Source organism: Coffea eugenioides, chromosome 5, assembly GCF_003713205.1.
Source record: "Coffea eugenioides isolate CCC68of chromosome 5, Ceug_1.0, whole genome shotgun sequence".
NCBI classification, from domain to species: domain Eukaryota; kingdom Viridiplantae; phylum Streptophyta; class Magnoliopsida; order Gentianales; family Rubiaceae; genus Coffea; species Coffea eugenioides.
Genome location: NC_040039.1, coordinates 32,445,402 through 32,467,676, shown reverse-complemented (window position 1 = coordinate 32,467,676; position 22,275 = coordinate 32,445,402). Strand labels below are relative to the sequence as shown.

Below are 22,275 nucleotides of genomic sequence, written 5' to 3'. Positions count from 1 at the left end.
CTAGATTGTTAAATAATTTCTCTTGTTTTCTGCTGTCTTGTAGCAAGTATCACTATTAACAAACGTTTTGCTCTATAAAAGACGAGAATTTTGTTCCTCCATCATGTAGATTTTGCCACTAGCAATTATTTGGTAGTAGGAACTTTTGTGTGTTTGTTTGGTTCGGCACATAGGAGAGTTTACCTTAATTATTGAGAAAAGTAGAAAGCAACACTCCACAGAATCAGTGCTTTGTACTGCTTAAATTAGGAAATTTGCTCATTGTCTATGTTCCATCATCCATTCAATCTTGTAAGGTCGATCTCATTATGGTCATTGTTCTCCCAAAGGCAGTGTTTTAAAAACCGGATCGGACCAGCCGGTCGGACCGCGAAGCGGCCTTAGCTCCGGTCCGGTTCATGCTTTTGGTTGATTATACTTAAAAATCGAGTTTAACCGTTCGAACCGTGTGAACCGGATTGAACCGTTGAACTAGCGGTTTTTTTGGTTTTTGTCTATTAAATTGAAAAAAAAATTAAAAAAGAATATGTTTTCCTTAATCCTAAAAACTAATTATTAAATGCCACATTCACTCACTTTCTTCTCATTTTTTGCCTTTTATCAAGTTTGTATTTTTATTTTTTAATTTTCTTGACTTTCTCAAAAACTCCAAACTCCAAACTTCTTTTTTTTTTAAGTTGCAATATCTAAATATCAAAAACTTGAATTAAAATTTAAACTCACAATATCTAATTTTCATAGATGTGAATTTTGTATAATTTCAAAATATTGTGGTATTTTGAGTTGGATTTAAGATTATTTTTAAATTCAATTAAGATTGAGATGAAATTTATTTATTTCAACTTATAATTTAAAATTTTTATTTGTGAAAATATTAATTTTTTCATCATATAAAGTCTTAAATTAGTCCAATACATGTCTTATTTTGTGCATATATATTTATATAAATTATTTTTAAAAAAATTCATTGAACCAGGGTTGAACCGGTCCGATCGGTTGATCCTCGACTCGAACACCTCACCGGTTCAATTAACGGTCCGAGTTTCAAAATATTGCCCAAAGGTTGTATGTCAAGAAAGTAGTCATAGGTTTTCTGACTATTCAATAATTCCAACACAAAGGTGTTGAATGATTTTGCAGTGGAACTCTTCCAAAATGACCAATTATTGGAACTTGCCTCGCATGAAGTGGCTGCACGAAGGCTTCAAGACATAAACACTGTACTTGCTGCTTTGCCTAACAATTGTCGCATAGTTGGCAAGGAGCATAAATTTTATATAGTTAATCCAATAATTCTCTATCTCTTTTTCTGGGGATAACTATCTCTTACTTTGCTTATATGCGATGAAATGACCAATTATGGGGTCCTTGTCTGGCTCTACTTCTCTTGAAGCAAGTCAGTTCAAGAATTTTGTCAATGGTATTGAGGAGGACCAGCCTTTGTTTTTCGTGATATGGACCATTTTTCCCTCCTTTCTTCATCTCTTCCTTAAATATGTTTTATTCTTATGATGTTAACAATTGCATTACAAGTCAGATTGGTAACTTTTCCAACTCAGAACTAGAGCAATATTTGGCGGAGTTTGTGAACGGTATATTTAGCTTAATCTGATCAGCATATTAAATGCTTTATTGCCTTCTGTATAGTACTTAGAATAGGCTAATTAACCATGACATAGAACTTCTGTATCCGTTATTGCCCTGCCCTATGTTAGGCTGTTGCATTTACTTCAAGGCCGAGCTAATCTTGAAAGTTTTGTGAATTAAGGGTTACTTGTGAAGTGTACCAATCTTTCGTTCTTGTTCCTCTCGCAAGCAATCATATATTTGTATTGGATTGATACCATTACAAATTTACGCATACAATTAACTTAATCCATGTTAGTTAATGTAGCTAACTTCTCCTGATCATGTCAGAAACATTCGGTGCCAATGGTTTTTGAGCTATTTTTTCCCTGGATATTGAAATGAATAAAGTATGGAAGTGATAATAACTAAAGAGTAACCTATTCATTTTTTAATTTGTTAAAGTTATTAACATATGAATTGTGTTAGAGAGATACACCTCGAGAGAACTCATCAAAAAATCCAATATATAAGAGATATGAGTCAGAAACCCAATTTTGATTCAAAAGTTGAAGTTATTAGGTTCAAACTCTTACTTGCATATCTAAACTTTCTCCATCTCTCGAATTAATGTGGTACTCATAAACCCAATATTCTTTTCGTTTATGAGTAACCCTTCACATTGAATCCAAGTTTACAAACTTTTCTCTAAACCCACTTTAATGCTCAATACAAGCGCACCTTAACACCTAAAGTCATCTCTTCTTGCAATTATGGACTCACTCTTCTTTAACATCCAAATTGGATTACAGACCCCCCAACAACCCATGACTCTTTGGTCTAACACCAATAAGACTCCCTGCCAAAACCATGACGTACCTAATCCAACACCAGCCAAATTCTTTGGTACTTTGGTCCACCACTAAAAAGAGAATTTTTACTAGTCCAATTTACTATGAGTAGTCCAGACTCATAATTAGAAGGTCTGATACCATTTATTGGGATCCAAGCATGAAACAATGGACTATTGATATATCAAATATACAACAATTTAATGGCATGCAAGTCACAATTATGAAAGATAAATGATACATAAGATTTAATATGGTTCAGCTCTATCATGGATCCTACGCCCACGGAAAGAAAATCAATTCATCACTATGAGAGGAAATCCTAAATAAGAATACAACTTGAATCCAATCCCAACCCTTATATACCATCTCTCATCTTTCAAGAATCCTCTCTCACCCTATGTATAAGATTGCATGTTGCCCTTACGTGCCACTTTGTAGTATGCCAAACCCCACCTATTTATAAGCTACATTACTTGGCTAGCACTCAAATAATAATAGGAAATAATTGCTAATTCCTAATCTTATATAGAACAGAAAATAATTTCAAATTCCTAAATTTATAAAAATAGGAAATTTCTTGGCTAATACTTTAAGTAACTAAAACCAAATAGGAAGCTAAAACCAAAACAAGAAACCTGTCTGAAAGAAATTAACCCAATTTCCTAACAAGTTGATGTGAACTTTTTATCGTCCTTAAATTTAACATGCTTATTACAATTGAATGTTATGTTAATGTAGCCTAAAACTCTTAGAAAATTATTCAACATTTTTTATTGAATTGGCGCTTGGAAGGCTGTGAATTTATATCCGCTGGGAGAAAACTCTGTGTTATAAAATGGATCTGATGTTCATCAGAGTATAGAAACTTCGGAAAGATTTTTTTTTTTATTTATCTGTACTTTTTTCTTTTCTTAGTATGTGAAAGATCTTTTCTTTTAAAAGCCGATTATCATTTCATTTTGCGTACTCAATCTTTCATAAGACCTCATATATACAATTAACAACAATTTTTGTTCGTCTGTATAGTGGACAATCGTGATAAAGTAACTAATGATTTTCCTTTGCTTGATGGATTAGACATTTGAAATTCAGTTCTACTGCAAACTCGTGGGCAAATATGCAACTTTCTAAGATTGCAGGAACCATTAGCATCCGTTGCTTTCAAGTTTATTTCACAAATTTGCTCAAGGTTCTTCGTCTTTTGAGGAGATGTGGCATTCAGATCTATTTGAATTTTAACTTATTATGGTTTAACCTATTCTTGATGACACCTGTTTCTTGCATGGGAGGAGATTTATTTATCAATTTAAGAGTAGGCACTCGCCTCCTTCCGAGCTAGTTTCTCCATTTGACACTTAGCAAAACTTGTGTCTTTCTGAATATTGACATTAGTTAAACAGTTTGTTCCTTTTGCTATTGACTTATGTAACGAGAAATTGTAAAAAATTTTGCGTTTAGGAAGCGAATAAAGTTTTTCATAAGACAAATATTATTTAAACAAATTGTCTGGGAATTCTTTCATAATAATGGTGTTGTTCTTCAAGCGTTCACTCTTAGTAGTCCCAATTATGATCGATAGGACCATTTAAAAGTGAGGAAGCATTATTCAGATGTTGCGGCCATTTCTTTCATTTGTTACATAAAATGTTTGGAATAAAATGTGAGCAAATTCTGGTGTGGTGGTTGTTTCGTGCTTTCACTAAAATTGAAAAGCAAAGGCATGTATTGTGCTCAAGAGTAGCATTTGTAGTAGTCCCCAAGGAAGACTTGAAACTAACAATTATGTATGGTTACGTGCTTTGCAGTTTCTAATTGTGACTTGGATGTTGGGACTTGTGTGATGAGGATTGCTGATGTTGTAGGTGAAAAATGGAACATTTATTATGACCTTCTACTGGACTCAAGGCTTTTCCACTCTGAAGTAGAATGAAATGATTTTGTCCTAAATACTACTTTCGGTTTCTATACCTTTGCCTCCATGTCTCGTCTAATTTGAAGCAACACGAAATGCAGCTTAACGCTTGTACACTTTCGAACAGGGGTGTCAACTTGTCGGGTTTGAGCCCAGAATCGACCTGGATCTGATAAATTTTTTCTGATTTCGATTGAAAAATTATTCCGATGCTCAAACCCGAATCGCGACCCGTTTACTATAACAAAAAATGGATGGGATACGGAATATAAGATTCCGATCCGTATCCGATTTGAACCGGAGCAATATATTAATAATTATAAAATATAAATATTTCTAAATACATTTTCTTTATCAAATTAACAATTTAATAATGACTTTGTAGATTAATTTGTAATTAGTTTTGGATTGACTATTGCGAGTTATTTGTGATGTTAAGCTTCCCCGTTTGGCCTTCCCTTCGGTTACTACCGGGTTCAACTTGTATGATTTGTGCAATGATTTATTGTAACTGATTTAAACACAATCCTATCCGTGACATAATCTGTAGCAATTACGTAATTCAACTTGTAGTATGATTTGTGCAATGATTCTACATGAAACCGATTTAAACACAATACTCTTATAGGTTTCTGAAAATTTGTGGCATAATCGATAGTAATTATGTAATTTACTAGATTGCATTTTTTCATAAGTGAGAGCATTTGAACCAAAAACCTCTTACAACGTCTCCCATCTCACCGCCCAATATAACCTTCCCCTATGTAATTTACATGATTTTACATGAAACTGATTTAAACACAATGCTCTTATAAGTTTCTGAAAATTCATGGCATAATCGATAAACACAATGCTCTTATAGGTTTCCAAAAATTCGTAACATAATCGATAGCAATTATGTAATTTACTAGACTGCATTTTTTTCATGAGTGAGAGCACTTGAACTAAAAACCTCTTACTTACAGCGTTTCGCATCTTATCACCTAATCTAACCCTCGCCCTCGTAATTTACAAGATTGCATTATTATTTTAATGTTTTATTTTTACTTTTTTTTTTATTTATCTATTCTTTTGCTCATTACTGTGTACAACACTTGAACATATCATTTACTTAAAGACTCAAGCGTTCCTGCAAAACAATTTCATATCTTTCCACTAATACAAGGGTTCTGAATCCCATTAACAACAACCCAAATAAACAAGGAGAAAAGGAAAAAACAAGAAACCTCAACTATTTCTCTAGGCTTCCATGGCTGATCCATATTGAAGGGAGCAATGCTGAGAAGAAGAGATGGCAAGACAAGTGGTAGAAACAATTGGGCTTGGTTGGTGGTTGGTGGCCGTGATAATGGAGTATGAGAATTGAGAAACACCAGTAGAGAGAGAGAATGGTTAGAGAATATCTGTTCCTACTTTGTTTGGTCTGGTCATTAATGAGAAGCAAAATTGCCCAAATTACTCAGGAATGATGATTGAAGTATTTTGGGTCTTCCATTACCATAGATTCATTGTCATGGTAGAGTACCAAACACTTGAAGGCCATACCCATTGAATACCCCCAAAAACCCTCCAACCAACGGGTGGTAAGTTCATTCAGCGGGTCAAGGCACACACACTCCCATAAATTCTCTCAATTGGTTAGGCATGACTCTATCCTAAGATATTCACAACACCGCCTAATTATTCTTTTACATTAAAATACTTGGATCCAGAAGAATTATTAGAAGTGCATTAGAAAAGTTTGGGGTCACCTAAAATTGTCATGAAAATAAGGACGCAGTCCATTAGATTCACCTGACAACCAATACCAATAGGCAAAAGACAAACTGAAGGTAAATGAATGAATAGTAATTAGAGCTAGAGATAGATAAAATCCTGGAATAAAAGAAGCAAGATTACACAACCAAAAGTTCCAAAACCCAACTCAGCTCAAAAACAACAATAGCTAATAAATACCTTATCATAATGCGAAATTAAAGAAGAAAATTGTATCAATAACTGAACTTTCAGAAACTTCTGTCCTGTCAGGTGACCTACTAAGGTTCATAGCGAGAATTACCCCTAGTTTTACATAAATACTGGGAACCAAATCTTAGTAGCAAACTAGAGTCTTGCATAAAAACTTCATAATATCCTCCATTTCCTCTCCAATTCGTAGCATATACGTCTCACACAGACACCCGCACTCAAGGGAAGTGCAGAAACTACAAGTACAAAATCCAGATATGATATTAACATATAAAGAAAACGAAGAAAAAAGGCCAATTCATATGCAAAGCCATTTTACTCACAGGAAATGTGAATTTTCAAGCATGTAGACTCAAATAAAAACAGTACCTGATATAAGATCATCTGTGTAGTCATCATTAATTTTCCCATGAGCCATGGCACCAATCTGTTGGGAAGTTTTCAAAATTTTAGGAGTGGTCTACCAGAAAAAATGATAGTAAATCTAATTAAGACACAACTAATCCAAGGAGACCTAACCACGAATACAGGAGTGCAATCATTGCCTACATCATCAACATAGTCGCGCAACCTTACAGCCTTTGGCGAACTAACAGAGAGCCCTGAAGCCAAAAAAGTTTATCCATTGTCAAATAAACAAAAGAAAGATGCATTTTCCATGAAATGAGCAAATCAACAGATTACCTATTATTCGAGAATTAACAGGCAAATGCTTGACCAAAGGGTTCTCAATCAACTGCATTAGTTTCTCACCCCCACCCCTAGCTTTGATACTAAACTTCTGCAATAACTGGGCTGCATCTTTTAATAAAGTGATACGGGGAACACAAACGAGCAGAATGAGAGTAGGTAGACGGAAAGAGCACATATAATAAACATAAAACAACACAGAAGACTCACACATCATAGCACAAAATTTGCCCAACGTCGGCGGTATGCGAACATGTGGCTTGATTTTGATAAGATGCCCAAGATCAGTTTTAACGAACACAGCCTGAACCATACCAGCCATATTAAGTCGGCTGCCCAATATATCAACGAGAATCTGGAGATAAAAGATGTAGCAAAATAGATGGTCAATGTGAGTAAAATTTTGAATTAAAAAAAAATGGGCTCAAGCAATAACAATAGACGAATAAATAGCACTTTATTGCCACAATGGGATCATTAGTTGATAGAACATTATACATCCTTTGCACATGGTCATATGGAATACAAGCGTTCACAGGTAGAAGAAGAAACAAGGAAAACATTCCATGCAGATAAATTAGAACATCCAGATACAAAATCAATAGATTTTACTATTCTATGCCTTGACATATAAACCAGGCTGCCATACTTCACGCTTTTTTTCCTTTTATTTTTGTATTTTGATTTTCGGCCCTATGGAGGGCTGAAGACCCAAAGCTATTCACAAAGATGTTGTTCTCGGCATATAGACCCCTCTGAATTCTGCTCAAGAAGGCTCCTTGATTTAAATGCTATATTGAAAAGATAAGAATCGTCCACAATGTAAATTATTAATGGAGAATGGGAAAACATGAAAGCAGCAGAAAAGTAACTAAATACCAAATACTACTCCTTCAGATGGATGTTCATTTATACAACAATAAACAAATGGAAAGGCCTACAAAACACAAGGTGACAGATGCATTTCTAATGCATTTAAGTCAGAGAAAAGCAGGAATCTCTTCACTTCTAAAGTGACCGACAAACGAGAGACCATAAGTGGATGAATGCATACTTAACGCTGTTGGATATTCACACCCCATGCTTTTCTCTTTACCTACTACTGCATATAGGTAGAGGCACCCAAAAAAAACACAAGCGCGCACACACACGATTCTAATTCATTTTTAAGCTTTGGATTTTGTCAATACTATGAAACTTGGATACAGATAACCCAATGGAAACCCTATAGATTACACAAAATAACTTAATACCAAACCAGAGTGAATGTGAGAGAGAGGGGAAGAGAGAGAGAGAGCTTTGTCAAAGTCAAGTGTAATCAAGTAGACCTGTCTAAATGCTTTTCCTTCTTATCTTTATCTCCAAAGTCCTAGTCAACTAAGTCAATTACCCTTTCTATTAATCCTTACCCTCGGACCCTCTTCTCCAATCTAAGGGTATCAACATTCAAAATACATGATAAATTCCAGGGAAAAATGAACTCATAGTAATTTAATATTCTTTCTTTCACGTCATTAGGAGGAAAGATTTCAGGAAAGCCACATGGAAAGGTGTGTAATAATCATGGAAAACCATAGAATTTGTAATCATGTTTAAATAGATTTCAAATTCACATGCTTAAGAGATTTTATGATGCTGGAATTTTCAAAACCTGGAAACGTCATAGAAAATGGCAATGCAAATTAAAGAACCTCAGAAACTTACATGTCCCATTGGTATTGCGAAAGCAACATACAAAAGTAAAAGAACATCTCCTGAATTAAGAAGTAAAATGGTAATAAATGATTTATACAGAGAAACAGCTAACTTATTTGGTTCTCCTTTGCCTGCCTGCTCCATTACTTAAATAAACACTAGGTAATGCCTCTATACCATATTACCATGACACCAAGATTTAGACTACATCTAAATGAGAAGCTGCCAGGGCTTGAAAACTAAGTAATGATAAAGGATCATCCTTAACAAGAAATAAATAGGAAGCTATGACTCGGAACGAGGGTTTAGCACAGTAACTCTCATAAAAAAAAAATCTTTACTGAAATTTTAGTCGGCAAAATACCAAAAACTACAATATTAATTAAATAAGCAAGGCCCTGAGATTTATGCATGGAACTTAGTCATTTCTAAGTTCCTAAAGTAAAAAATAGAACATGGATGACAGACATAAAGAAATATGCACACCCACCACGCACGCTCACAAATACACACACACATATATATAATGTATGTACATTTATATGTATATGTATGGAGAGAGAGAGAGAGAGAGTAAATATACAATTGTCACTCTGGGCGTATATGCAAACATATTATACAAACTTGTTTATATGCCTCTCTCTATGTATACCAAGATAGATGATTATGACATTTATACCACTTACAACTTTAAATAGAAATTATATGTACCTCTAAATCTGCCAAGACTGATCAGTCATAAGCAGAGTATGTCAAGAATAAAGGACTAATAATTTTTTAGTTACCTTGAATGCTTCTGAAGAAAAACAACAAACAAAATTTGGGATAAAGATTTCGTACACATCTTCTACTTTGGATGTTGAACCTCAAACTGATTTCAACTCGCAAGTACAATCTAAATGCAGGAAAAACATTGAATATCGCTTGCAGAAAAAGAAATAAAAATGAACCATCTAGAGGGTGTTAGCCTACCCTAAACTTGGTAGAAAAAGGACCAAAAACAACTGAAGTTTACCAAACAAGATCATTGATTTTCCATATGCAGTGGTTTAATTTACAACAACGGTTAATTACAAATTGATTGTCACAATATTAAAAGGAAAACCTCGCCAACTTGACCAAGAAACTAAAGCCAAAGAAAGACGATCCATCAGAGGAATGGGAAACACTAGGTTTCTGAGGTCACATTTGACTGTATAATTACGGATCACACATTAGATTCCCTAGATGCAACTTCAAGTTAATTAACTTGTATCTAATTTATCCCTCAATGAAACCAGCCTATAACACAAATAATTCTCTCAGCCCTCAATTGCACAACTCACAATCTTCAGAAAGAAAACATACAGGTGTATGTCTAGCACATGAACATTGTAAAATGTGAAAGCAAAGAGCATATCAATATCATTTTAGTCTAAACTGACGCATCAGAGTTCACAAAAATCTCATAAAAAAACCCCAGAAAAAATCATGAGTGGATTGATAACAGAAACAAAGGAATTTCCTTGAGATATTCACAGTATCATCTTCAGGTAATGCGTGAAAAGCCATAAAACTACTTTAAACACTCTGCAAGTAATATCTTCAAGGTAAATTTCCAAATTCAACAACTCTGTCTAGATCATAGCATTCATCAAGTAGTGCTTTCATGAAGATTACCTCATGGACAATATCAGGTCTGTAATCATAAGGATTCATGTTCTTCTTCCTTAAAAAATCAGCATGCTTGTCGGGATTCAATATCTCATATGTCTGCGGGAAAATAAAAAGAGACAGCAGCTTGAAATTTAATAATGCATCAAGTGTTGAGCCTAATTCTGTAACATCCTTTGAACAAACTGAAGAAAACAAAAACAACATAAATATTTAGAGAATGAAAAAGTTAAAGAGTAGTATCCTCATGTACCCTGCCAACATAAGCAGGCACAAGTGAAGCTTTTTCAAGAACAAACACTACACCAGATTTTGGATGGTTGCTCGAAGGCACTGGTGGAATTCCCGGAAGTATATCCTCAGAGTCACCAGCTTTTGCCTCCTCTTTTCTGGCTTTTGCCATGTCTTTCTTCCTCTCCTCATCTTTGCTGACAGCATGTTCATGTTCTTTCTCTCGTTCATGCTCTTCTCTAGAATGACTTAGAAGCTTCTTCACTGAACAAGGACGCAATATGCTTTTCCTCTGTCTTCTTTTTACCCTAATTTAAAAAATAATAAACGTCAAAATGGGAAACTGGCACATGGCAGAGTACAATGGGATAAATGATATGATCCAGAGCCCTCCCCCCCCCCCCCAACTCTAGTCCACGAAGATCTCACATACGAAAGTTATTCAAAGTTTCAAGTTGTGCCGTTCATTTGGTCTTGTTGAGCAAGGGCTTATTTGTCATTTTAGTTGCTGTTTAGTTATTTTATTCTTGTTAATAAATTCAGCCAAACAGCCCTTCTAGTTGGCCGAATATTAGATAGCCCATTTTAGTTATTTCGGCCCAAAGGGATCCTAGTCTAGCCGAGTTTGCTTAGGTATTTTTTAGTTCAAGTGATTCCAATTCACTTAAGGTCTAGTTTAAGTGAATCCAATTCACTTTAGGTCTTCTAGTTTTGTATGGCTATATATAGCCCAAGTAAGAGACCTTCAAAATCGGTTTTTGATCAATAAAATTTCGTGAGTTAATCACTTTTTTTTTTCCAAGAGAGCTCCTTTGAATATTTGAGAATCTTTCTCAAGTTATTCATACTGAACTTATCAACCAACTATCTCCTTGGTTGTGGCTTTCTACTACGTATAATTTGATTCGCTAATTCGTTAAGTCGCGGGTTGAGATTGTATCAATATTGTTCGCTACTTAGAGGGTTAGATTGGGTCACATTCTCCGCTGTTGGTGTCATTGTCTAGATCGTGCCCAACTATGTATCACATCAATAATACAAAACAACAGGAAAACATGCAAAACAGAATAAGGCACAAAAAGAATAGCATGCTAAAACAGTCAAGATCTGCTATTAAGATAACTGAATACACTCTTCTCAACTAATCAGAAATGCAGCCAAAGACCTCTGGTCATAGCCATTTTAACTTATCATTCTTCCAGGTTTCAGTTCTAGTGGATAACCATTACCATTCCAAAATTAAATTCAAAGAAAACCAGATAAATTAAATTGTGAGCATGTACACCTGATGCTGAAGAAGGCTTGGGATATTGTAGTTCAACAAGCTACAACTAAGTCCTTGATCATTGTAAAGAAGGCTTAAGAAAGAAATTCCACTGCCTTATCATTCCAAGTAGGTATTATCTCCAGCATGCACATACTAGATAAAACAGACATGTATTAAGTTTCTCAGTAGAGCCACAAAACCATCTCTAAACCACATCTATACAAACTGCACAACAAAATATGACAACCTAGCAATGTTTGCCTATGTCACAAAACATACAAAGTGGTCTTGCATTTATCAAAAACTTAATAAAACAATCCCAACTTGAAATTCAAGGAAAACTCTGTTAACAGTATAGATATAAAAAATGAAAAGTCATAGAGCAAAACTCCAACAGCAACATAAGCAATATTTATTAGCACTGAAAAAGATACTGTAAAAATAACTAAAATCATGTCAAGAAATGGTAGGACCAAATCTACTTATTCCAATACAACCAAATAATTTCACTCCCAAAAGAATAACAAATGTGTCAAAAGAAGTACAAACAAAAAATGGTGAATGATGGTTTTTGGTGGTAGTGACATAAAAAAAAAAATTATCAATCTACTCCTTATCTTGGAAAATCTAGTCCATAAAGATTCCTCTGCTACTTGCAAAAATGACACTGAATTCAACTACAGATCAGAAAGAGGACAAAGCTCTCCAACAAATTTCAAGAGCCAATAGCCAGTTACCAAAGACTCCGCTGATTATAGATAAGTCGATAAGGAAAACATCGAGGCAATCCACGTGCAATAACCATCACCAGCTCTTTCAACTGCACAAGAGATGCAAAAAGTATAGTATCAACTCTCACGCGTCATTAGTAGCATGCAATGCCTCCCAAAGAATTAAAACTTCTCCATGTAATAGTTCAATATGCAGCTCCTACATTACATTCTTCCAAACTCTTATTTCAAGCAACATTGAGAACAACATTAGTAGATAGTTATACCAATTATCAGGCCAAATTAACCAGTAACGTTTAGAGAAAGCACGTCCAGCATCTAAGGAAGCAAGTACAACACGAAGTACAGAATTCATCAATTTCATACGATGGCCATGGCCAGTTTAACGAACAAGGGGCAGCAGCAAATAATTGTTCAAAGGTATTGCAAGCTCAACCAAATCACCAACTTCTGAATCAATGGCATTCATACAAGTAGTTGACCTTGTAATTTTATACTGATTGAACTATCTTAGTACATGCAAAAGCTTCAGAGAGAGTCAACGAAAGGTGCTGAAGAATGCTTATCACTGTCTAAAGTAATAACCATTTTTCCGAAATTCAAAAGCAAAGGGGGCATGCCTGGTTCAGTGACTTGGACGGGCTGCTCCAAGAAGGAGCAAACGAGTCGGAGCGGCTGATGCCGGGTGTGTGGACTCAGTGAATCTAACATGCAACGAGTCATGGGACTCGATCAGTTTCATTAATCAAAAATTTATGCAAGGACAATGCCAATCAATTCCCAACAACATCCCAAAATAATGATAAGTGAAATCCAATTGGATAAAATCAATGAAAGAAAATTGCACCAGAAACAATCAGAAACTACTCTACTTACCTATATTTATGCCAAACCTGCCTCCCCAAAAAGCCACTGAAAGAACAGCGATTGGGAGGGAAAGAAGGAGAAGGGGACTAAGACGGGCGACTGGTTTAGCTGGGGAGTGGCCGTTGAGTGGAATGGGTACTTTACCGTGCTGGCGGGTTTAAGATGTTAGCGAAGGCCGTAAAAAGGGTTTTGCGGGGGATTTTGCCAACTGGGCAGGCTGACTGGTGCGAGGGAAGAGAAGGGAAGCAAAGGGCCTAGTGGGAAAAAGAAAGTGATTTCATCAATCTTGTTTAAGATTAAATCTGGAAGCAAAGAATCAAAATATTGAAACTAGATATTGTTAGATTATGGAAGGGAAAAAAAAAAGGAAAGGAAAATATTATGTGTTAATGAGAATTTTACCCATAACTTAATATAGTCTAATTTTAAATTTTTTTAATTAACTTAAGTTTTCTTTCTCTCTATTTTTGCCCACTTTTGGCGAACTTCTCTATATATTCTAAAAACAAGAAAACATCACAAAAGTGGTATCGGTTGGGGTTGGGTTCTAATTTAAGGGTCGTCGCAAATAGTATGTTGCGCCCCATTTTTTTGTAAAACGAGTGATGTGTGGATCGAAAATTGGTGATGTGGTGTTTAAAATAAAAGAAAAAGGCCATGTGACTTTGAAATACGACAGTTTGACCAAAAATAGTAATCTAAAAAGGTTTTGGTAAAAATATAGGAGTCACCACTTGGTATTGAATTAAGGTGTACCAAGTCACCCAAAAATATGGATTTTAAAAATGTAAAACCGTTTTAGATTGACTCCAAAATCTACGACAAATCAGAGAAAATGGTTCGGAGGTCACAGTTGAAGAGAGACAAGGCAAAGACAATGTCTAAGGCACCCTCTCAACCTAACCTAAGCTAATTACATGATTTAGTCATGATTTTCCTAATTTCTAACCAAAAGATGTATCGCATTTAGATGTAACTAACATGGATGCAATCCTAAATCTAATGATGAATCGAAAGGGACAAATATCTCTTAGAGGCTTAATCGGACTTGATCATATGAGTTGTGATAGCCAAGGATAAACCCTCCAAGAGGTCACAAATAGTGCCAATGATGTAAAAATGAGTGAAATGAATGTGTGCAATGTGAACAAAATGAGCGTGTGTGAAGTGAGAATGTGTAAAACGGTAATATGCAAAGTGATAATATGTAAAGTGAGAGTGCAAAAGTGATAGTGGGCAAAGTGATAGTGTGCAGAGTGAGAATATGTAAGATGAGAGTGTGTGAAGTGAAAATGTGCAAAAAATGATAGTGTGTAAAGCGGGGGTGTGCAAATAGAAATGTGCCTTCAAAATGCATGAGCCCTAAAGGAATGCAAACAAGACGGGTACGAGAGACTAATGTTCATGACTCAATTTTCCCTTTAGTAGAGGGAATACGAGCGTGCTAAGGCTAGAAAGCCAAACTCATCCATATCCCATACTCAAGGAGTTATTTCCTGCTCTAATCAGGCAAATGTACTAATCTACCCCTAATTTCCTAAATGAGATGTAAATCTAAATGTTATATACACATAGGGGCAAGGGATATTTTATTAGAGGAAATATTATATGCAAAATGATAAAGATCCTAATACTAGAAAAAATGCATGACATGCAATGTAATCATGCAAACATGATCTAGCGAGGGAGATTCCTAAGGGTCTAGCGTTGGACTAACCCATATCTACAAATTCTCACTAGCGTTGGACTCGTGAGAAAATCGAAACAAAGAGTCACAACTAGCGTTGGACTAGTGTGGATTCGAGAAAGGGGGCCACAACTAGCGTTGGACTAGTGTGGTGACGACATGCACTTGTTACAATCAAATAAATCATGTAAGACCTAATAAAATCACATAATATCACATAAACACATAACACATAATCATAATATCTAGATGCAAGGCCCTAAGAAAGCGGTAACACATAGCACATAGGCATGCAAATCACACAAAACACATAAAGCAAATAGAGCCCTAACTATTACATTAAGGGGGGGCCTAACTACAATCTAAGAGGGGAAAGGAATAAAATAATTAAATCCCTAACTATTACATACTTTGGCATTTAAATGCCCCCAAATAATTAACTAAAGAAAATGAAATTAAAGAAAAGCAAAGTAAATAACTAAATCAAACCAAACAAAATAAAATAATAAAATAAAAAATAAAAAACGAATTAAAGCATGCAAAATTCATGAAAGCACGTAGGAGTACGTAGGAAAAATAAAATTAAAGGGATAGAGGTTACCTCCCTTGCAATGGTAATCAAATGAAGAAAAAATTAGCTTTAAAACAATAAAAATGTCAAGGCACCAATTAAATAGTAAAATATAAACAAAAACACAAAAATAAGTTAAACCAACAAATCACCAAATCCTTCCCAATTGCAACTTAAATGTAATCAAATAATGCATAGTTACAAAGAAGGTAAATTATCAATCAAATTTCTAAAATAGAAACTACTAAGGACCCAATAGCAAACATTAACCAATCATTCAAGTCCAATTAAAATATTTTGGGAACTTCAAAGGTCCATAAGTAATGAAAATGTCAAGTAATGATTCAAATTGCAATTACTCTAGGACCTAATTGCAAGAAATTAGAACATAATTGGGCCTTTGTAGCATTGCTTCAAAATCACAGGGACCAAAGTGTAATTTTCCTTTTGTTTTTCATGCATGCACACGAAGTCTTCTGCCATTTTCTGAGTTTAACGTCTATGAACCGTACAAAGCAAAATCTCATACCAACGAGAACATGCACTTCATGTATTTTATTTCCATAATCAAATGCTAAAGATTCATCAATGGAAGCAAAGCATGTTCAGCAAACGAATTGTCCAAGACAAACATGACAGAGAAGCAAGACATGCAAGCAATCAATGAAGGAATGGAGAAACACTTCTGCAACAACAAACCAGCCCACTCTGGCTGTGTGTATTCTAGGCGTGACTAATACTCATCAAAAGAAAACCCAACATCTGACTAATTTATCAAAGAAAGACATGAAACAAAGGGAACCATGAAATGGAAGAGATAAACAAGAGAAAACAGCACATAAGCACTAACGAATAGATTGCTGTCTATCTATATTCAGATTCTTAGGCCAATCTGGCAAACTGGAGAAAACATATTCTTCTAGTTCAAAACATTATTCAGTGAATCAGCAAACAGGGCAAACATTTTTTGCAGCCTTTAATTGTCTTCAAGAAAAGTAGTTCCACGGCAAACTATATCAGCAATTTTTGCACACCACATACATACTAAACCATCATCTGATACAAAAAAACAGCAAGAACCGACTCCAAAATTCCTTGTTTCTTTTCCTCTCTCCAACTAACAAACACAAGTTAGCCAGAATCCCTCTCACGCGTATACAGAAAGATGCACGAAATCTCATCTTTTTGATTCAAGACTTTGTTTAGGCATTTTATCAAACACTAAATGGGCATGGAAATTTCAGCAATTCCCCACTCAAATGAGGTCTCGGTTGGCCCCAAAACTGACAGCAAAACCAGAAATTTCAACCCAATTAACAAATAAAGCAGTAATCTTTCAGAAAACGTAGGCAAATCCACCAAGAAATTGTGATAAAAAAAACAACAGAGCTTCAAGCGGCCATGCTTGAAAAACTGAAATTTGACGGAAGAAGATAGCTTACAAAGCTATACAGGTGATGATTGACGGCGATGATGGTCGTTGATTCCCGCCGACTCCAGCCTTTTCCAGCCGCTCCTTCGTTCTTTTCCTTAGCCTTTCTCTCCTGTTTTTGTTTTGCTGTTCCAGGTTTATTGCCGAAGCCTTTTTCCTCTGTTTTTCTTTTTTCGTCCCAGATTTTCCTTCTTCTTTTCTAGCTCTCACTCTCTCTCCCAAGCTCCCCCCAGTTGTTGTTTTTTTCGTTCTTCCTTTTTTCCTAGCCGCTGTTTCTCCTTTTCTTTTTCCTCCCAGCCGGCCATCCAATCCCTCTTTTGATTTTTCTTTTGATTTTTTTTTTTAGGAAAATCGTCCAAAACCTCCATCATATTTTGTAAAATGATTTTTTTCGTCCCTCACTTTTAAAAGTATAATTTTATATCCCTTACATATTCACATCGATCAAATTTAGTCCCTAACTAGATTTCCGATCATTTTTTGACCGAAATCCATCACGTGCAAAACACGTGATCATTTTTTAAGGGTAAATTAGTCAAATTATATTTTACATAATCTGATCTATAGTCCTTCACATTTTATAAAACAAATTTTTTCGTCCCTCACATTTTATAAAATAATTTTTTCATCCCTCACATTTCATAAAATGAATTTCTCCATCCCGCACATTTCAAAAAATGAATATTTCCATCCCTCACTAATTATGTATGTGAGGGAAACCCTAAAAAAAAACTGTGTAAATACATTTTGTTTAAACACATGTATTTGTCTATTTGATTTTGCTTAATAATACGAATAGCATAAATATATATATGTGTCTATTTGATTTCACTTAACAATACGAATACCATATATTATACGTGATCATTTGATTTCATATGTTATTAGCTAGTAAATAATCTTGCATCCATTGTCAAGTTGACCAATAAAGCTATTTTCGGTCAAAATACAATAAGAATATGCAAATTAAGGTTCTATTGGTAAATATTAGTCATAATCATACAAAAAGAGAAGATAGCCCACAAGTTGGACCTAATTACATACATGTGTTTATACTATTATTATTAAGCAAAATCAAATAGACATATACATGTGTTTAAAAAAATGTATTCACACACATAATTAGTGAGAAAAGAAAATTTCATTTTTTGAAATGTGAGGGATGGAGAAATTCATTTTGTGAAATGTGAGGGACGAAAAAATTTATTTTATAAGATGTGGAGGACTATAGATTAGATTATGTAAAATATAATTTGACAAATTTACCCTTCAAAAATGATCACGTGCCTTGCACATGATGGATTCCGACCAAAAAATTATCGAAAACCTAGTTAGGAACTAAATTTGTCCGATGTGAATATGTAAGGGATATAAAATTACACTTTTAAAAGTGAGAGACGAAAAAAGTTATTTTACAAAATGTGAGGGATGTTTTGGACGATTTTTCCATTTTTTTTCCTCCAAGTGTCTCTAACACCTAACCCCTTAGGTGTTTTGTTGCCCAACACACAAAAGGACACTTGTCCCCATTGCATGCCCCCCACTTGTCATTTTTACTTTTTTCTTTTTTCTTTTTCTCTTTTCTTCTTTTTTCTTTTTCTGAAATTTAGTAGATAAAAAATGCTTTTAACCTTAAATCAAATAAAATAAAACCTAAAATCGAAACGAATAAAGCTAAAATTAAATTAATTAAATAAATAAAGTTTAAAATCAAAAATTTGGTGTCTACATAGTAAATGAAGTTTCATAAAAACAAAAGGGTTATTATCACTTTACCCCCTTAACGTTTGGTGTCACTATCAATTTTCTCTTTAATGTTATTTTTTAGTTACTTTACCCCAAAACTAACTGTCAAACTTAACGAAATTTGTTAATTAAAATAAAAAGATAAGTTTAACCCTAAAATTTATTATCACTTTACCCCCATAAACTATAACCTCATTATGGATTTACCTCATAGAGTTATTTTTTAACCAATTTATCACACCATTAAACCAATTTAGCAAGTTAAAAAACTTTAGAGAAAGTACCCTCCTCTTTGTATGATAAAAACAATAAAAATTTTAAAATGGCTCTTTTCATTTTTAGCATCAAGAAAAAAAGTCAAAGTATTAATTTTTTTCTTCTTGACAATCTTATTAATATTAAAACTAATAGAAAAATTAGGAGGGGGAGAGAGAGATAGAGAGAGAGCTCAATTCATTTTTTTAAATACAAATAAGAAAGTTAAATATTTTTATTATTTTAAAATTATTTTACTTTACTGTTTACCACCAGATTTCAATCATAATCCCAACAGGCTTAAATTAATACAATAATGTTAGATTTTTTTATTATTTCTTTTATAAAATCTAATTTTCTATCTCCTTCTTTCCTATCTCTTTTCTTTTCCTAATATTGATAAGTATGAAAAAAGAAATTTGAGAAAATCCTTTTATTTTTATATTTTTGGATCCCTTAAAGTGAAAAAAGAAGAATAATCATTCCAAATTTTTTATTTTTAATTATATATATAAAAGGGTCAATATATTTAAAAAAAATTTACCAAACTAATTAGATTAACGATAAAGTAAAATGCCTAGAAAATAATGTTAGGAATTAAAGCGATTATATCACTATAATTTAAAAGAATAAAGTAATAATAACAATATAATATTGCTATAGAATAAAAGGGTATTTTTGTCCAAAATTTTTAATATGTTGAGTTAAATTACTTATGGGGGTGAAGTGACTAAAAGATAATGTTAGGGTGTAAACTGATAGTAGTGATATAGTTGAAGGGGGTAAAGTGATAATAACCTTAAAAAATGATTTAAATTACATTTTTTTTGGACGAAGTAAAAGGATCAATTTTATTTAGTTAGTTATTTATTTTTGAAAAGGCTTCACCACACCCCAAATGGGGGGCAAAACTCGCTTTATTTTTGTAAAAAGAAATCGCCGCTGATTTGAGGTGTGACAAACCATTTATTTTTTTATTTCTCAAAGGAATCACAGCTGATTTTGTACCACTTAACCCTAGATCCTAAAGCCATAAATCCTAATCCGTAACCCTAACCCTAACCCTACCTTATATGTAAATCCTAACCCTAAAAGTCTAAAATTTAATTTACCACAAAATTGTGCTAATTTCATAAAACTGTGATTAATCATCTTATAAAAATTCTTTCAGGTTTCAGTTGAAAATACAAAATTAATTTAAAATGAAATATGCTCAAGTCATCCATTTTTTAATATTTTGGTTTTAATGTTAATTTAAATAACGATAAATAATGCGGCATTCAACGATAAATGGGTAAAATTATTAAATTAAAATTTCGGTGACAATTAAATGGGTGGCTTGAAAAGAAAAATTCTTAAAATTTGAATATCACCCACAAACGCATCTCTTGCCCTTATCACGTAAAGTAGCTAAATTTCCAGTATATCCTACTGTATGGAGATCTTATTGTAGCTGTAGTCATTCAGACCTTCGAACTAGTGTCTGCACTCCTTTAGCGTTTGGTCCTTGTCATCATCAACAGAGGGATGCATCACAGGAGTTTGACCACATTTGGGGCAAGAACAATCTATAGACGTCGTGGAAGGAGCATGAACGGAAACGCTATCAGCCTTTATCTGAAAAATAGGTGAAAAACTCATCGAGATGCCTAGGAAATCGTAAATATGATCAAGAGCATCCTTGAACTCATTTTTTAAGCGAGCGTATAGTCGAATATGTATATGGGAGTAGGTATATCACTGAAATGCCCTCTGAAAGCTGAAACAGTTGGATGTTTGAAGAAAGTTTCAGTGTGAGGAAAGTGTATGCTAATAGGTGGGTCATATGAACTCTGCGTAACCTCTGTGTTAGGCACATCAATACCATGTGTGAAGATTTCCTATCTGTGATACCTACCTGCCTATTTCCTACCACACACCTGTCTAGATAAATGCTTGACAGGCATCTCGGAAGAAGCAATATGAGAGGTAGATGGGTTATCATCTTAACAGTCAAATGGATCAATTGTCATTTGCATTTCTTGAATTAAGTACTATAATGTCCCAAAAGTGTCCTCTCGTATCAATATTAGACTAGGATAAGCACATTGCATAGGATTGACGGGATTGAAGTACATGTTACTATTGATTTGATCCAAGATCGAGTATAACCTGAAAAAAAGAGGATTTTGTGTATTATAATCATTTCGTATGTTATTTTATAAAAAGTAAGCATATGGTTAGATGAACAAGATAAATATTAAATAATTTACCAAGTAATCAAACTATCCCCCATCTCTTCGATGACCGTCATATCGGGCCTTTTGTGAAATAGGAGGTGTAATATAGCGGATAGTAAGATTTTAGAACCATATCATGTACTCATTCGTAGGCCTTCTTAGCTCGTGTTGATGGCCTCCAACAATCGATTCAACACGATGCTCCCAGTATTGCACCAAATGATTATGGTACCAAGGCTAATCCTTCCTTGCACGACCTAAGCAACATAGAGAAAACAATTTATTATCTGTGTTTGTGTGAACAATGTCAGGTGTTAGCTGATGTATTCCAAACTATCATAATACCTAGTGTAAAAGGCGAAATTCGACAACCTCCCAATATATTAATCAAACTACTAATCGTCATGTGTGTTGCTCGACTGAGCAATAGGCGAAAAGGAGTGCAATAAGGTTAGCAGAAAAAGATTTCAAAATAAACTATGGCAATGAGAGAGCGGAGTTAGTTGCCATAGTAAAAAATAATAATAGTATGATAGCAATATTCATTAATTGTGTACCTCATCGACACCTGTCTTGATTAGTGTATTATGAAACAAGGACACAACATATGAGAGCACTTATTTTGTCATACGGTTGCCTATCCAGTTATCGCCTCTAGAAAAATCATTTTTTTGTGCAGTTGGAACCACCATGATCAAGTAAATCTTGAGCATCCTTTCCCATACCTATAACTGTTAAAAATATAAGCATTGTGAACGTCATATTAATTACGCAATCAACTGAAATAAAGACGCTCAAACATCTCAGAATTGTTTTCATTCGTACCTGTAGAAATATATTTGGACCAACAATGCAACTTGTGATTGGGTACAATGCTTTATAGAGTCGGGAGTATAAACAAACAAGTATAGCATTGCCCCAACTGAAATGA

The 22,275-nt window shown here is 34.2% G+C and overlaps 1 protein-coding gene across 3 annotated transcripts; it reads right to left on the bottom strand.

Moving 5' to 3' along the window:
- Positions 1 to 6,211: 6,211 nt before the first annotated feature.
- On the bottom strand, positions 6,212 to 17,384 carry LOC113770688 (ribosomal RNA small subunit methyltransferase nep-1-like). Of its 3 annotated transcripts, XM_027315233.1 has the most exons (11): positions 17,135 to 17,384; positions 13,444 to 13,688; positions 13,188 to 13,271; positions 12,574 to 12,656; positions 10,592 to 10,877; positions 10,345 to 10,437; positions 7,201 to 7,345; positions 6,985 to 7,095; positions 6,820 to 6,902; positions 6,670 to 6,727; positions 6,212 to 6,536 (listed from the first exon to the last, which is right to left on the bottom strand). In XM_027315233.1, the coding sequence occupies exons 4-11, from the start codon at positions 12,639 to 12,641 to the stop codon at positions 6,457 to 6,459; spliced, it is 924 nt and encodes a 307-aa protein (XP_027171034.1). In that variant the 5' UTR covers positions 12,642 to 12,656; positions 13,188 to 13,271; positions 13,444 to 13,688; positions 17,135 to 17,384; the 3' UTR covers positions 6,212 to 6,456. The 3 variants fall into 3 exon arrangements, with proteins under 3 accessions (XP_027171034.1, XP_027171035.1, XP_027171033.1); XM_027315234.1 differs by lacking the exon at positions 13,188 to 13,271; XM_027315232.1 differs by lacking the exons at positions 13,188 to 13,271; positions 13,444 to 13,688.
- Between the last annotated feature and the right edge of the window lie 4,891 nt (positions 17,385 to 22,275).